This window comes from Plectropomus leopardus, chromosome 10, assembly GCF_026936395.1.
Source record: "Plectropomus leopardus strain MGB_pleo_1.0 chromosome 10, ASM2693639v1, whole genome shotgun sequence".
Lineage (NCBI taxonomy): Eukaryota > Metazoa > Chordata > Actinopteri > Perciformes > Serranidae > Plectropomus > Plectropomus leopardus.
This window is the reverse complement of record NC_142185.1, coordinates 1,543,110-1,560,559: the sequence shown is the minus strand read 5'-3', so window position 1 is coordinate 1,560,559 and position 17,450 is coordinate 1,543,110. Positions and strand designations below refer to the sequence as shown.

The following is a 17,450-nucleotide window of genomic DNA, read 5'->3' as shown; positions in this document are numbered from 1 at the left end:
CAGTGATGTTACTGTGTACTTTTTGCTATCTTAGCATTTTCAGTTTTATGCAGACAGGTGATATTGAGGAAAATCTGCACATTTGTACTTGAACTGGTTTAAGTTGTGAATCTTGGTCTGTTCAAATATGGCCTGGTGTCAGATGCAAATGCAGTTATTATGTCTGTGGCTGTCCCCTGACAGCATTTTCAGTTTTATGGTGATAACCAGGTGAGCAGGTGTGAAGCCACTCGTTCTCTTCAAGGGCAGTATTGATCACGTTGATACTACTTTTGTTTTTTGTTTACACTGTATGCTGGATGTGAAGTCATGACTGTTGACAAGACATGCAGCAATAAATGTGACATTGATTTGATGTTACTTGGTGGTTGTCATGTGTTTCTTAAAAACTAACTTGTCCTAGTTATCTATAGGTTACTGTAACATTTATTTTGTTAAATCATTTTTAATTGATCTTTTGAATTAGGTTTTGCTAAACACAATTAGGAATGATTAGGCCAATTGTTTTTGACATGTTGACAAAGATTTTGTAGTTTAAACAACTAGAAATGGGGTTGAGTATATGTACAAACTTGACTTTAGTTATGTTGAAATGGGTATTTAAGTTTAGTAAATTTAATAACTTAATTTGAATGAACAGACCTTTTTCATTAACCTGAATTACATTTACAAGTTCAAATAAATACCCTAAACAGTTGAATCAATTAACAATTCTAAATCAAAACAAAATGAAAACAAAACAAAAAAAAACAAAAAACAAAAGTTCACACAACTAACTATTGTAATTGACCTAAAATACATTTGCAAGTTCAAACAACTACCCTAATTAGTTCAATAAACTAACAAATCCAAATCAACTAAACTAACACAAAGGGTTGACACAACAAGAGATTTTTAATCAAGATAACAAAATAAGTTTGTTCACTTAACTCAAAATTTTAAGGCAGCCCTTTCACTCATAATTTTAAGTTGAAACAACGTATTACAATTTACAGTGTACTGGACTGCTGACACTTCTACAAGGGGGAGGAGAGGAGAACACACGATATTCATCAGAGCTCTCCTTAGGTGGAGTACAGTTAATAAGTGACAAATGTAGCAATAAATATATTAGGAAATTGTACCACCAAACCTCAACCCCTCAGTCAAAATCCAGTTGGAACTCAGAATTTGAAATTATTAAATGGAAATCTGTATGGACGTTTAATCAGAAATTTTTTGTAACAAATAAAGTCAAGGAAGTAGCTTTTAAAATATTACATTTAATTTACCCAACAAATCAAGTTGTTGTAAGATTTGGGGTTGTGGAGAGAAACTGTGTGTTTTGTAACCATGAGACAGAAACTATTTGCCATTTGTTTTTTGAATGTGTCTATTGTCGAATATTTTGGTCAAAGGTCGAGGAGTTCTACAATGTACAGACTGGCTCCAATATTCAGCTTAGAGAAAAAGATGTTTTATTTTTCTATGGAAATAGTGCTAGGGAACATCGAAAAAGTTACATCTTGAATTTACTTATACTGTATGGCAAGTATTATATTCACAAGTGCAAATGGAATCAAAAACCTCCAAAAATACAACAATTTATAAAGGAAGTAGAGTTTTATATGATCTCCCTACATGGTGTAAAAGACAAAAAAGCATGTTTAATTAATTTTGCAGATACCCTGAATGTTTATGTATATATGTACATTTGTATATATTGTATATATTGTATATACACTGGTGTCTGTATATATGATAATGTATATATTGTGTGGTGGACACTATCAATAAATTTAAAGGCATATAGAGAGTTTAAGTTGAAATAGCTATAATTTCCTTTGAGTTTAACGACAGTGTCATGTGATTTAGGAGTTGATCTAAGCGATGTGTACATTTAAACATTGATACCTATTACCATTTTTTTTTTAGGAATTATGAATTTTGAAAATCAAATTTAATTGAAACGTAAATTATATTTTGTTCTCCTACTGTCACAATATTGGACTGTTTATTGATACCACAGGTGAGTGACGAGAAGCAAGTATTGAAGCACTGCATGATGAATTTCCATGAAGAACAACAACCAAAGCTGGAGTGATAAGGACAAACTAGGAAGAGCCTTGAAAATAGAAGAGTTTAATAAAAGCCTTTTAACTCAAGTTCAATCATCCAAAGCTGGCTGACAAAATCCACACCGTCTTGTGCTGTTATATCCCAGGAAAGCAGGGTATAATGGTTTCGGTTGTGCCACCACCAATACTTGGTGTTAAAACGTGCTGCTAAAACTGTTAACTTGCACTGCTTTTTTCATTTTATTTATCGAGAAGAATTTTTGCCTGTCTGTCAACAAACATAGACTTAAAATGATTTGGCTGTAAAAGCTACCCTCCTTTTATATTTTTTAAAGACACTGATTTTATAACATACTTTACAACTACTGAAGATTTAAAACATTTTATTTTTATTTTATCTGTTAGCAGACCCTGGATGTTAAATTTTCATTATATGGTTTAATTAAATTTTTTTTGTAGTTAGGCCTGTGTGATATTGTTTTATGTAAGATAAATAATGAAATTAATGAATGTAGCCTACGTGTGTTGAACATTTTCAATAAAGTTTGAGGGGGGAAAAAGGGCCTCACTTGCTCTCTTCCTGTAGTGGCGTGGGTTGCGGTGGAATGGGCGTGGTTCCGGGGGTTCTGCCATCCTTCAGCTGGATATACTAGGGTTCCCCCATAAAAATACCTTATGGGATCTTTGAATGGGATTTTCAATTATTGCCAAAAATAAGCTCTGTGACAAATACGAGATTATGATACTTACACTTTTTGTTCAGCATGATAATCTTCACAGATAAACAACACTTTTGTGTGTTTTGAAGTGTAAATGAAATCGCCAGAAGCAAAAAGCTATAATTAGGTTATTCATGAACTACATAGCAGTCACATGACTTAAACGTCACAACTACAAATATTGTAAAAACATGTTAAAACACGGTAAAAAAAAATATTATAAACTGATAAATCTCCAAGTTATCTATCTACAACTCTGTAAAGCTCTAAAGGCAAACAAGTTGGTTTAATGAGTTTCTGTGTTCAGTGTGATGATGTCTAATGTTATCAACAAACACTGTAGTCCCTTTTAGCCACTTGTTAGCAACCACCTTTTTTATGATGGGTAAAACCTTAAAAGTTCAAAAATTGGGTTTATACAGATGTATTTACGTTGCAGAAAAATAAGTCTAAATATCTTTAGCCTGTGTTAACCACAGACCTTATTTAAGGTATTATACCAAAAACCCATTCAAAGATGAGGGAACCAGAAGTGCTAAAAGGCTTACAAAATTCCACGTTTTAGGACTCTTTGCCTCGCAACTTATACATGGATGGTATATAGGACACTCACGCTACATTTGGGAGTTGTACCCATAGACTGTAAATAAAGATGAGGTGCCCCCACTTACTCCTGCTATGCTGAAGTGAGGTTGAAATATCCGGGATACAAGCGTTTCCATCTTGCAAGGGTGATGTTATTGGGAGCCCTGTATCTGTGCAGTAACGATATCTGCAGTGGGAGAGTTCCCACCCAAACACCTATCCGACCAATTGTGAGATGCGCTTTGAATGTGAGTACATGGATTGGCTGTCACAGCTGTCAATCAAAGTGGAAAAGCCCCCTTTTGTATAATTTAATAGCTCATTAACAAACACTTGAACAAACATCAGGGTGATAAGAACTATCTTCAGTGATAGAAACTATCTTTGGGAAAAATGTATTTGGTGTGTACTATTACTTTTTAGTTCAGCCTATGATCATTCACTAACATGGAGGGTGGGTCTTGGGACCTGTACTGCAGTCAGACACCAGGGGCAATCGAAATTGAATAACCTCACTTTGGAGGAGCTGTCATGTTGTCCATTTTTATATACAGTCTACGATTGGTACCACAATACAACATTCGCTGTACAAATAGCAAGCCCCCAGGGAGTAAATTATTTAACCTTTATACTACATGTTGCTACACTGCCATAAATACCCACAATATGTTCTACATAATGTGGGTATTAATTATAGTAATCTACACAAACGGAGTAGCCCAAATCAAAATGTAAAATCAGTAACTACACTTGGGGAATAATGGTTTTAATGTTACATTGTTGACTAATCAAGTAAAAATTAATCAAAGAAAATATCACTTCTACCGTAAGTGTCTATACAATTTTATTTAGGTTTTTTCCATGCATTTATTTAGTACATTTTGTGTTATTTCCTGTTCTGACAGTGGAGGTGACTTGAGAGCGAAGCCTGCACCGGAAGTGTCCTCACAGTGGAGGCCTGCAGGCTGACAGCTCTCGTATACTGTTGGGGGCAATAAAGCGCTGTTCTCTTCTCTACATGCAAATGATATGTAAATTTCCCTCTCCTAGCCCCTCCCCTTCACGTCACAAGAGACAGCCAATCGAAACCTGAAACTACTGACATTGAAATAAAAAAAACTTAACTGAAAAAAAGATTGTCTTTGAAGAAAAAGATTATTGAAAAAATAAAATATTTATAACTTTTAATGTATGTGTTAGTAGTCAATTAAGCTTAGTCAATTAAGCTTTTTCAATGCCAATACTTGTTCTGATGCCATTACAACTGTTTACAATACAAGTGTTTCAGTGATAATGTTTCTTTTTTCAGTTTCAGATTTTTTTTCAATGCCAAATTTTATTTTCAATGCCATACATTGGAATCACCATTCTGGCTCCATAGAACCAGGCTTATATTCCACTTTGTGATCTGCTCCTGTTTTAATTTGCTTTTATTGCAAACTGCACAGTTCCTTCCTGCTTACCTTTGATCTTGATAAATTCAGTACAATGAAAATATCCCCAGCTCCAATTCCATCACTGCAAAAGTCATGTCATCCACCCCTCTGCTACTGCGAGTTTATTTACCTCAGTTATTAAATGCCTCTATATTGCCGTTTTTTATGACTGTCAAAGGAGCTGTATGTGACATTCAGAGCAGCTTCAGAGTCTGTAGCAAGATTACATGCACATGGCTTTCAACACTGAGGCAGCTAAGCTAGCAGCTAATGGTACTAACTCAATAAATTGTGCCGAATGGCACTATTTTTCAGAATATGACAATAATCAGAATACAACAGCAAATTCCGTTTGGATATTCAGAACTGAATCATTTTCTGATTAAGATGTGTAATATGCAGGTATTATTTGGGTTTAAATAGCATTTTTTGGACAAACAGTGCATTCAGAATATATGTCTTGATTAGGGTTTTTTACAAGGTTACAAGGTTGTTGCTTCTCATAACGAAAGGGATTTTGAAAATGATTACATGCGCATAGCAGAAGGAAGGAGAATCCTAAAATGCTGACAAATGGCAGGTTTATAGCCACAGCTTATGCCACAGCATCTGATAGGTCAGACTGCACTGCCAGTATGTTAACACTGACTGTAGGCTACAAATAGGATAAACCATTGGAATGGTCTGGTGGTAATCACTGAGCAAAATCTTATTATCTTGCAATATCTCTCTGAGTATACAAACAGTTTTTAAAAACTAATATTTAAATAATTTGATTTAACTTGGTCAACATGCATGTCCTCATTGGACTGCTTGTTGTATATTCAAGTCAGCATTGCCAGATGTACAATGATTATTTTATTTGTATGAAAAGTTTGCCCTCTGTAAAATAAATAATCATCAATAAAGCCCTCATCCCTGACTCCGATGAGGGCTGATGATTACCATCTGCTTCAACTAATCAGCTCATTTCCAGCATGCTAACACACTAAGCTAAGCTGGTGAACATGATAAACATTAAACCTGCTTATCATAAGCATGTTAGCACAGGGCTGAACAGTGCATTATGTTGCACTTGCTAAGCAATAAAGGTCTATGCAGTGAATGACATTATCACAGCAGCACACATGCGACACTGTTTGTTTAAGGTTAGGATTTATGTGTGAGGTCAATCAATACTTCATCAGCAGAGATGCATGGGCAGGTATACTGCGTTACAGCAACTGGTCAGTCTCGCTCTGGGTCCAGCCTCAAATATCTCAACAACTTCTCCTATTGGATAAATTGCCATCATAGGTGTTTCCCCACACAGAAATATATGGGTTCCAGACTATAAATCCTACCACTTGCAGGTTTAACATCTATGGTTTTAAGTGAAAATTCTCAACAACTTCTTGATGTATTTCTGTGACATTTGGTGTAGACATTCATGTTCCTCTGAGAATGAATTGTGATCCTCTGAATTTGGCACCATCATCAGGTTAAAATGTCCTACTTGGTGCTTGACCAAATCCCTTCAAAACCAATGACATTTACAATGACATCATTATTGTGAGCAAGTTAGCAAAGTGACAGCATTTAGCTGGAGGCACAACAAGACCTCTACACAGCCTCACAGAGCTGCCAGCATGGCTTGAGACTCTTAAGACCCAGACACACCAAACCACCAGCATCAACTAGCGGTGACGAAACCACCTCACTGTGTCACTTCACATCACTGTGTCTCAGCCAAAAAGTTGCACATGAACACAGCAGACCAATGGCCAACCAGCATGTATTTTCTGCACCTGAAAAAGAGGAAATACACCTACATACCAGCAAATGGCAGTCATCTGCATTCATCATTTAAAAGGGAGACTAGATGACCGTCTTGATGCTAGTTAGCCAGTTAGCACATTGCCATCACAACCCAATGCTAACAGAACAAAACATGTTTAGCAACAACACATTGTGGCTCGTCGACGCAGGTCGTCCCCTAATCGGAAGCTCATCAGTTTGATCCCCGGCTCCCCCAGGCGACATGCTGAAGTATCCCAGTATGCGTGCGTATGAATGGTTACTGAGTAGCAAGTGGCACCTTGTACAATAGCCTCAGCCACCAGTGCGTGATTGTGTGTGTGAATGGGTGAATTTGACATGTAGTGTGAAAGCGCTTTGGGTGGTCAAAAAGACTAGAAAAGTGCTATACAAGTACAGTCCATTTACCACAAACCATCAAAAAGCATTTCTGGTAAAGAGCTCTAAGAAAAATTATCAGACCTTACAGCACAAGTTTGTTTCCACTCCACCGTTTCACTCATTCTTTACTTCAGCTCTTTGATCACATTTCTCACTTCTGTTTGTCTTCTCGTGTGGTGCTGAATAGCCATTCATAATGACTTCATCCACTGACGGGCTCCGTGGATGCCACCACCGCCGATTCAGTACGTTCAATCTACAGAAAAAAAGCCAACCACGGCCAACAAGGCGGGACACATCGCCATGATGAGGTCATGGGTGCCCACCAACAGCCCAACTTTGACCAATGTATCAGAGCCTTTAGTCTTGTTTATAATGTTTTAATTAAAGTCATGGCTTCTGCAATTTCAGAACTGCACATATTAAAATAATGACTAAAAAAAAATTCAAGTCAGAGTTCACACATTGCAAAGAGATTAGCTCAGTTCACTCAGAACAAAGACATTTATACAAATGTGTGTGTGTGTGTGTGTGTGTGTGTGTGTGTGTGTGTGTGTTGTTTCCTGACCAGCGGAGGCCTCTGATCTCTGCTGTCCCGGGCTGTGGAGGGTCAGGAGCAGCCGGCTGTTGCTGATGTGCAGCTCCAGTCTGTGGTGCTCTGGCCTCAGCTGTGCAGAGAGCAGCAGGCCGTCAGTGTTCCATGTCCTGAACTGAAAACGAATGGAGAAGCCCCCCATGGAGGCGGACGGTGCGACCACCGGCAGTGACAGGAAGCTGCTGCTGGAGCTCAGGAAGGTGCAGGCCACCATCTGTGGCCATGAGCATGAGAAGGTCACATTACCCTAGGGGACGAGAAGCATGCATTGACATTGACAAGGGTAATTTCTGTTAATCACAGCTTGAGTTTATTAGTTTTGTCCATCAGTTTTATCAATAATAGTGACATGTTATTGACAAAAAGCTTTGGTCTGGGAGCACAGTGACCTCACAAAACCAGATGATCAGACCATTTGAACACAAACCCACACTTTTGCCTGATAAGCTGATCCATTATATGTTAAGGTCAAACTGAAGGTGAAGGTACCTGACATGACAGTATAATCCCTCATCACATGTAAAAACTTCTTGTGTTATTGTTGGGCTCTGAAATCCAGTTCTGGTTTTGGTTCCCTTTGAGGAAATGCTCAGATCTGGCTAAGTGCTACTTTTACTTTCTGAAATGAAAAATGGCAGCAGATTGTACCAACAGTAATGTGAGCTACTGAAGTTTGACTCTGACAATATATTTTAAAAATGAGAAGTTTAGGCTGCGATGTGGTTAAGGTGCTCTCTGCAAGGTGACTCTTTGTAAGGGAGAAATATTTGCAAATGTTGAAAGCTCAACCTCATTAAGTTTAATTAGGCAATGCCATAACACCCCCCTCTACAGTGTAACGGGATCCCAAAAAAAAAGAGATCATATTTCTACTGTTTCAGCTTCTCTGCACTGGCTCCTTGTAAAATCCAGAATTAAATTTAAAACCCCCCTCTCCTCACCTACAAAGCTCTGAATGGTTAAGCTCCATTATATCTTTCAGAAATCATAGTTCCCTATTATCCCTCCAGAGCACTGCACTGAGATTGCAGCGTTGCTTGTGGTTCCTAAAGTCTCCAAAAGTATGACTGGAGCCAGAGTCTTCAGCTACTACACTCTTTAGTGGAACCATCTTCCAGTTTCAGTGTAGGAGGCAGACACCGTCTACACTTTTAAGAGTAGACTTAAGTCTACTGTCTACTGTAATTATACATGTGATTAACTATCATATATGCATGTAACATACAAACTGTCATAAACTACAATTATTATTAATATTATATTAAGTAATAATATTCATATTTCTATACTATTGTTATATATTATGTTGTAGTTATTATTGTTGTTGCTGTGCATCCGTCCCTCTCTCTTTCCTGTGTTTTATTTTGTCATATGTTACTGTAATTTTATTGTTCTTTATGACATCCTTTGCACATCTGTTGGCCCTGGAAGAGGAATCGCTCCTCACTCGCTCTTCCTTAGGTTTCTACAATACAAAGCAAATTTTGGGGAGTTTTTCCTTATCAGCTCTGAGGGTCTAAGGACAGAGGGAAGCCTTCTGAGGCAAACTGTGATTTATGATAATGGGTTTTATGAACAAAACTAACTTGATCTTTCTGTAGAGTTGCAGAAGACACAATAACCCATTATTCTACACTGACATGACAGCACAAAATGTGTGTAAGAGTGCTTGTTTGTGTGTGTAGATCTTGTTCTTACCTAAGAACATTACTATAATGAGACAACATTGTTGAATGTCAGAATGTTCTAAAAAATGCATGAGTTGGTTTTAAAAACAAATGTCTTCTTAATACTGATTACTGAATGATTCCCAATGAGGTGAGCAGCAAGTTTTTTCTCTGAATGAAACCAAGGTAAACACATGACCTGGACTCTAACCTTGACCCTCTAACACTAACCTAACACAGAAAACAGATTCATCAAGCAAGAAACAGCTCAACCTCACCTTCAACCCAAGAAAAGAATTACACAGCACTGGATTTTATACTAATGAGACTGAATTCCTGCACACTGTCAGTACAAAGTTTAGTTAGACTAGCATAAACACCTGATATGCTCTTTTTATTTTTAAATTAGTGCCACAGCCTGCGACAACCAATTAGGCATAGGACCTGAGACAATTATACTTTAAGTATAGAAATGAGACCAAATGAATTTAAACTAGACAAAATAAATAAAACATTGACTGAGAACTTGAAAACTTTGGGAGAACGTGATAATTAAAAATGTAGAGCCAAACATAAACATAAAAAGATCTATCAAACCAGGACATGTTTTTAAAGCTTTAAAATGAGGGCAAATTCTCCCTCTGACAGATGAAAATACACGTGGTTCAGAAAAAAAGCAACATCCAAAATGACTCCTAACCCTATTGGGTCCGGGGAGAATAAATTATCTGCGGGAGCTCCCCTCGGCCCCTGAGGACTTCCTGGTCAGAAACAGGTACAAGCTGTGCCGTTGTGAGGTCGCGAACAGCCGAGGTAACTGAATTGTTTGTTACTTTTATCATTACTGTTGTGCGATGTTTGTTATTTATTGGTGACTAATACGCTATGTTTTCGTTACAGTTGGCCACTGTTGCCTTGTCTTTTTGCCTGCCTTTTGTTGTTGTTTTGTTCTTTTCTTTTTTTTTGTTAGCGTAACATCCATAGTTTTATTTTTGGTTAGAAATACAACAGTTTGAACTAAAAAGACTCTGCTCAGTAACAGTTTGAAGTGAAAGACTCTGCTCAGTAACAGTTTGAAGTGAAAGACTCTGCTCAGGAACAGTTTGAAGTGAAAGACTCTGCTCAGTAACAGTTTGAACTAAAAGACTCTGCTCAGGAACAGTTTGAAGGACTCCTGTCCAGGCTGTGTAGGAGGCCGTAGCTGTGGCTGCATGGATTATTTTGGTCATGCCTTGTCTTGTCTTGTATTGTATGTGGTGCTATTTCTGTTTCTAGGTTTGACCTGATAATCCTGCTAAGTACGTAGCGGTGTTTCTTTCCACCTCATGTGACCTCCAACTGTTATGCATGTGTCCAGTCATTATTAAATTAAATTAATAAAGATTATTGTTTTAAAAACTATTTTTGATGGGAATAAAAAAAATAAAGATAGGATTTATATTTTTCTAAACACACGCCTTTGTGTTCATTTGTGGTCCTACCTGTGTTTTCTTAAGGGGGAAATCCTCTGATGAAGGGTCAGGCGTTAAAGAGGATATATTAACATTCCTTGGGTGAGAGTACCAAGGTGGCATTGTTGGGTTGTTTTACTAACACCAGAGGTCCCTCACCGGTGCTAACTTGGCTACATATGCAACAAATGCCCTGAAAATTGCAAAATGTTTAGTACAGTTAGTATTTTTTAAGGGAAAATATGTATACCTTTTTATTGTTAGTGGCAGAGTCTGCAACACCAAAGCAGGATTCAAATAGCTTTCACTAACAGGAAACCATGCTTTTATGTGTAAATCCAGTGTTACTGTTTGTCACTGTTCACTCTCTTGCAGCTGTATCACAGCTGGATGAACTTACTGCTACTGCTAACTGCCAATTTATGACTTAAAAGTGAGCAACACACAGCAGCTTTAACTGTGACACCAACAAGTCCTCCAAATTAAAAACAAACACATCATTTCTCCATGCCCTGTGCATGTAGGTGCCCTGTCAGCAGAGCTGTTACACATTACTGGTGAAAAGTAAAGTTGTAGTGCGATGTGAAAATGAAGTGTTTTAGGTTTAGTTGGGTTTAGGGAAACATTGTGGTGTGGGTAAGACAAAGACTACTAACCACGGTGTAAATCTGTGGCTTGCGTCTCTTTGCCAGGTCAATGATGTTGATGCCATTGTAGTAGAGGTTTTCGATGCAGCCGTGGAAGTTCTTCCTGAGGAAGATGCCAGGTTTGCCAGGCAGTGGGATGCCTCCAAAACTCAGCTGTAATGAAAACACATAAGGAACATAACACAAATATGATCTAAATCTTCACTGTGAAATTAATCCTGTGTTTTGATATGTGATGCTAGGTATGATGGCACCACCAAGAAGTGCTGGAGATCCAGACTTTTTCATTTGGCTTTTGCATTCAAAATAATAATCTGGAAACTCTCCAGGCTTTTCCACCATTGTGTTTCAGCCAGTATGTTACATGAACATACAGTCAACTTTCTGCACAGAGCTGATTCCTTAAACATCATGTAAAGGAGAAACCTGGTTTCTGTAATTAGGGGAGGATTCGGGAGAAAGATGATTTCTTAGACATGTGTACAGGTAACTGGGTTTCTAACCTCATAGTCGACCTCCAGTGTGTCTCCTTCCCCTTTGGTCTGGAAGTGCTGTGTGTGGGAGTCCACTGTGAGGTTCACCTGCTTGTTGAAGCGCTCGATGGTGACAGAGTGCCAGTGCTGGTCGTCCAGCAGACTGCCAACTGTGACTGCTACACGGCTACTGCTGAACCTGACCCTGGTGTCGTCTGACACAAACACACCAAAAACAACTTGATCAACACATGATAAGTGACACAATCACAAAAGTCATTTATTGAGTAAAAGTCCCAAAGATTTGCTTGCTCCAGGTTCTAAAATGGGATGGTAAGCAGGGGTCACATGACTCGGGCTCACATAATTCAAGTGAAAATTAAATTGATTTGACAAAAGTTAAAAAAAAAAAAAAAAAAGACTTTGTGACTTTCTGATACTGATTTTAAAACCATTAACTGAAACGTATTACTTTGGATCTAAAATGCCCCAGTATCAAAGCCCTTAAGTGCTGAATGCTCTAAATTCTCTGCATTAAGGGTGCTGCATATTTACTTTCTGCTATTCTGCATTGAGCGCTCATGTTTGGAGTTATTTTTCAAGTCACTGAGAGTGGCTGCAGCCACTGCAGTAACTTTCATGTCGCCAACTAATCTCACTGGAGGAAGGTTGAGACAAAATGTCAGTGACAACATTGGAAGTTAAAGTAATACACACAACTGGCAGGTCCACCCATTGCATTGATTTTTTTACACAAATAAATATGCATAAATATTCCATATTTTAATGCCTTTTTATATCTGGAGTATCTGGAGTACTTGTTCATGGCATATGGCATCAATTCAGGCTGACCATCTGCTACTAGATGAGATATTTCTCCACCAATCATACTTGAATTTCCATTCAGACATTAAAAATGGTTAAATAAATTTAATTGATCATAAAGGTGTCATAATCATGTTTACAGTAAGACGTTTCTCTGGAAAAAAAATTGTCAAATACACCACACTTCTCAAATGTCTCGGTCTTTATCTTGTCAGAACACCTGAGATGAGTAAATCACAAACTATCTGATTAAAGTTACTAGAACAGTGTGTAGCAATGCCAATTTTTGGTACTTGTTGGTTTCTGATCAAATGTCACATGTATTTTTCTTCCGCACATTTTACTTCTCATTTTTCCATTTGACTGCTATGTTTTATGTACTATCCCTATTCTGAAAAAGTTGGGACAAAGTGTAAAGTGTATAAAAACAGAATGCAATGATTTTCAAATCCGTTATGACTTATTTCAGCTAAATACAGTGCAAATACTATGTTCAAACTGATAAACTTTATTTATTTATATTTTTGTAAAGATGCTCTCATTCTAAATTTGAATTTGAACTTTTATTTATTTTGTATATGTTAAAAAAATGAATGTAATTCAATGAGGATGTAATATAGTTATGCACAAACACACAAACATATCCAAAAAAGAGTGTGAGGAAGTAAAAACTTATTAAATCCCACCTCTTCTCCATCAGTTATTGAAAAATAAAATGCTTTGTTTCCATTTTATACAAAAAAGAAATTTCTATGATACCTACAACATGTTAGAAAAAAGTTGGGACAGGAGAGACCGAAGACTGGGAAAGTTGTGGAATGCACCAAAATCACCTGTTTCCACCGGTACAGAACAGTCACTTTGTGGGCAGACAGTCCAACAATTTAAGAAAAATGTTTCTTTATGCACAATTGCAAAGAATTTACAGATTTCATCCCATCAACAAGTTATATTATCATCACGATTCAGAGAATCTGGAGAAATCTCGGCACATAAGGGGCAAGGCTGAAAATCAACACTGAATGCCTGAGACCTTTGTCCCCTCAGGATGCACTGCTTTGAAAACTGACACGATTGTATAATTTATGCTCAGGAACACTTTGGAAAACCATTTTGAAAGCCACATATCAACAACATCCAGAAACATCGTTGACTTCTCTGGACCCAAGCTCATCTGAGATGGACTGACACACAGTGGAAAAGTGTGCTATGGTCTGATGAGTCAACATTTCAAATTGTTGTTGGAAATTATGGATGTCGTGTCCTCTGGGCTAAAGAGGAAAAAGACCATCCAGATTGTTAGCAGCTCAAAGTTGAAAGCCAGCAGCTGTGATGGTATGGGGGGTATGTTAGAGCTCATGGCATCATGGAAAACTTAACGTCTGTGAAGGCATGATAACTGCTGACAGACACATACAGGTTTTGGAGCAACATATACTGCCATCCAGACAATGTCTTTTTCAGTCTTATGTCTTGCTTATTCCAGCAAGACAATGAGACACATTCTGTATGTGTGGCTCCAGCAGTGTGGCTTCTTTAAAAGCCTGCAGCTATTAGACTGACCTGCCTGCAGTCCAGAACTTTCTCCCATTGAACATGTGTGGCACCTTATGAAGCACAACAAGCAAGAATGGGAAGAATTTCACTTTCAAAACTTCAAGAATTGGTGTCTTCAGTTCCCAAACACTAAGAGAAAAGGTGACGTCACACAACAGTAAACATTCGCCTGACCCAAATTTTTTTGGAACATGTTGCAGGAATCAAATTTTGAATTAGTGTATATTTACCTAAAAACAAGAAATACATTTTATAAGTTTAAACAAAAAGAAATGTTTGTAAATCATTGCATTCTATTTTTATGTTTTATTGAAATTTACACAGCATAACAGTTTTTTAGGAATTGGGGTTGTAAGTTCCAGAAGTACATTCCCCAAAAGGAAAAAACAAGGAAGAAAAAAAAACACAACATGTTCACTCATAATTCTCATATTTTTCCAAACCTGTATATTCTACTTACAGGAAAACTATCACATATACCATCTCTACCTTGTAACATTTTATAAGTACAAAATACATGTCATGTTAAGTCACAACACTATTTTGTGTGTGTGTGCGTGTATTTCTTATTTGGTAAAAACAGTGTACTTCCATAATATTTGCATGTCAGCCTAACTGTAAAATATAAACAAATTTCTAGAAACACAGAATCATGGTGTCGGCATTGTTAACTGTGGCTCCAGCTGCTGCTCTGTGAGGGAAAAAACTACTTCTTTTTCACAGCAACATTTCAAGTTCCACTGTTCAGTTCTCTGTATTTCTCTTCTCTTAAATAAGTTTATTGTGACCTAAGTGGCACAGTCCTCTGTCAGTAAGGAAATCCAGCAGAAAATCTCTTAAATGACTTGCTCATTCAAAAACAAAGGATTTTTTTTGGTAAAAATCAGTAAAAACTTAAAATGATGAGCTGTAAACCATAGTCTTTATGAAAACTTGGACATGAAAACAGATGTTTATAAAAGTACACAGTCACTCCTGGATTAGCTTTGCTGCTTAACACCTGATGTTGGTGACGAAGCCTGTAACAGACAGCAGACACCCACTGTGGCTGTCAATCGAGCAAACATGACATTGAAAACAGTAGGGAGGGTGAGGTTGTGAAGCAGCTGTGATTTACCTAGATTGAGGTAGAGGGCCAGTTTTCCTCTGTGAAGCTCCAGGGTGATGTAGTCTCCCCTCTGTCCCTCCCCATGCAGTAACACCCCCTCTGCCTGATGGCTCTTGAATCGCAGAGAGATGACGTCCTTCACTGTCGACATGGACTTCTGGTTGAAACGATACAGCAAAGAGCTTCTGCCGTCAAAGTTTGCCACGTTGGACTCTAAAAAAAAGGTCATGATATTAGAATAAAAATTGTGAAACACCATTAATACCACATGGCATGCTACGTGCTCCAACACAGAGCCAAAACATGTGGGGCTAATTGCAAAAAAAAGAAAACAGTGATAAGTGACAAGTTAAACATATTGATGCATCCAATAAGATGACTATCTCCAATTTCCATTTCAAAGACAAAAGCATTGGAAAGTAGAAAATAAACACACAGAACTTAAGACTTATATATACTTACATAAATATATATATACTGATATACTTCCATAAATATGTTTCAAAATTATATATATAAATATATTTATATATATATATAGACATATATAAATAGATAGAATATATATATAATGTTGGCAAATTTTCAATATTTAAGAAAGATGAAGGTTTGGAGAAAATTTTGACATTAGCAAAGTACAGTTACTACTGTGTATTTACAGTCAGATGAGTTGTTACAGACTGAACGCTTAACAATTCAAACGCTTAGGACAAGTTGTATGATGAAAACAATAATACTGTTTGGTTGTCCATGTTACAAAAAAAACACCTCTGGAAAAAAAACAGGTTATTAATGACAGTTTAATCTTAAATGCAGCTCCTGGTCATTACAGAACAGTTGATCTACAGCCGGTCTAACTATTACAGTATCTGCGGTAAAGCTTATTTTCTGTGACCACAGACGATAATGCTGTAATATCTCCATGTTCAATCAGACACAATCTTCTCTACACATCAGCTGCACATTATTATATATTTACATAAGCCCGGATTCAGTTTTTTCTGAATGTGGCTGAGCTCAGATAATAGCTGTGAGTTTTTCCCCCTCAGTTTTACTTTTTAAATGATCCTTCTCCTCAGAGACTCTCCTGCAGAGACTCATGGATTTATGTATCTCTTGTCTGTAATGCAGCAGGATGACCTGAGTCTCCTCCTCCCTGCCATTCTATCTGTGCTAAACCCCCAGCACGCACACACGCATGCACGCACATGCGCGCGCACGCGCACGCGCACACACACATGCACACACACTCTATCTCACTCAATCTCATCAGCTCTCAAACTTTGACTCCAGTATATTTTTCCTCAGCATTTTAGATACTTATTAGCAAAAAGGGAAGGAAGGGAGGGAATGATAGGGAAGGGGAAAAAAAGGATTTTGTTAATTAAATCCTTTAGTTGGTAAAGAAGACCTTGTTTTTCTTCAAGTGAATGGCGGTGTACATGTCCTGAAGAAAAAATTAATAATTTAATACAAATTTATTATTATTATCAGCATTTACTTGTACTTTTACTTTCAATACTTGGTTACATTTAATATAATGAAATTACTTTTGATACTTAAGTACAGCAGATATCAGATATTTAACAATTTTGCTTCAGTAATATTCTTATAAGTGAACTTTTACCAAAGTAATTTTCTGGTGAGAAATCTGTACTTTTACTCAAGTGTAGCTTTCTGGTACTTTATCCTAACTGGTTTTCAGTCTATTTAAATGTGGGTCATAATTTATCCTCCTTTAGGCAAGAGGTACACATTTAAAACAGACACACAAATGAAAACATCCATTCTAGTATGATAGATTTTGGTAAAAAGCTGTCAGGATGGCAGCCTTAAAGCTGCTCAGCCTGTGCCAAAATACCAACTTTATTAATTGAATATCAAATATAAATGTTTATTGTTGGTTTTTCTCTCACGCCTATTTGTTAATCTGAGCACACAACACATGTTGACCACTGTGAATCAGTGCAGCTGACTGGCCCTCTGATAGAAAATACAGAGACAGAGCAAAGAGCTTACAGCATACCTTCAGCTGTAGGATAAAGTGCTGAGAACTGGTCAACTGTTGAAGTGTGTGCACATTGTGCCTCTAGCCCTCCGGCTTTGTTCAAAATCACTATCCATCTGTCTGTTATTTTTTAGATTTTTTATG

The 17,450-nt window shown here is 37.3% G+C and overlaps 1 protein-coding gene across 1 annotated transcript in view; it reads right to left on the bottom strand.

The window, feature by feature from the left end:
* The window catches only part of LOC121949058 (contactin-associated protein-like 5), a 362,843-nt gene that overhangs the window by 124,468 nt on the left and 220,925 nt on the right, over window positions 1-17,450 (bottom strand). Inside the window, exons 5-8 of the mRNA XM_088082827.1 lie at window positions 15,308-15,511; window positions 11,839-12,023; window positions 11,345-11,488; window positions 7,544-7,817 (exon numbers count right to left, since the gene is read on the bottom strand). Coding sequence (XP_087938953.1) covers window positions 7,544-7,817; window positions 11,345-11,488; window positions 11,839-12,023; window positions 15,308-15,511 — 807 coding nt within the window. The remainder of the gene's footprint in view (window positions 1-7,543; window positions 7,818-11,344; window positions 11,489-11,838; window positions 12,024-15,307; window positions 15,512-17,450) is intronic.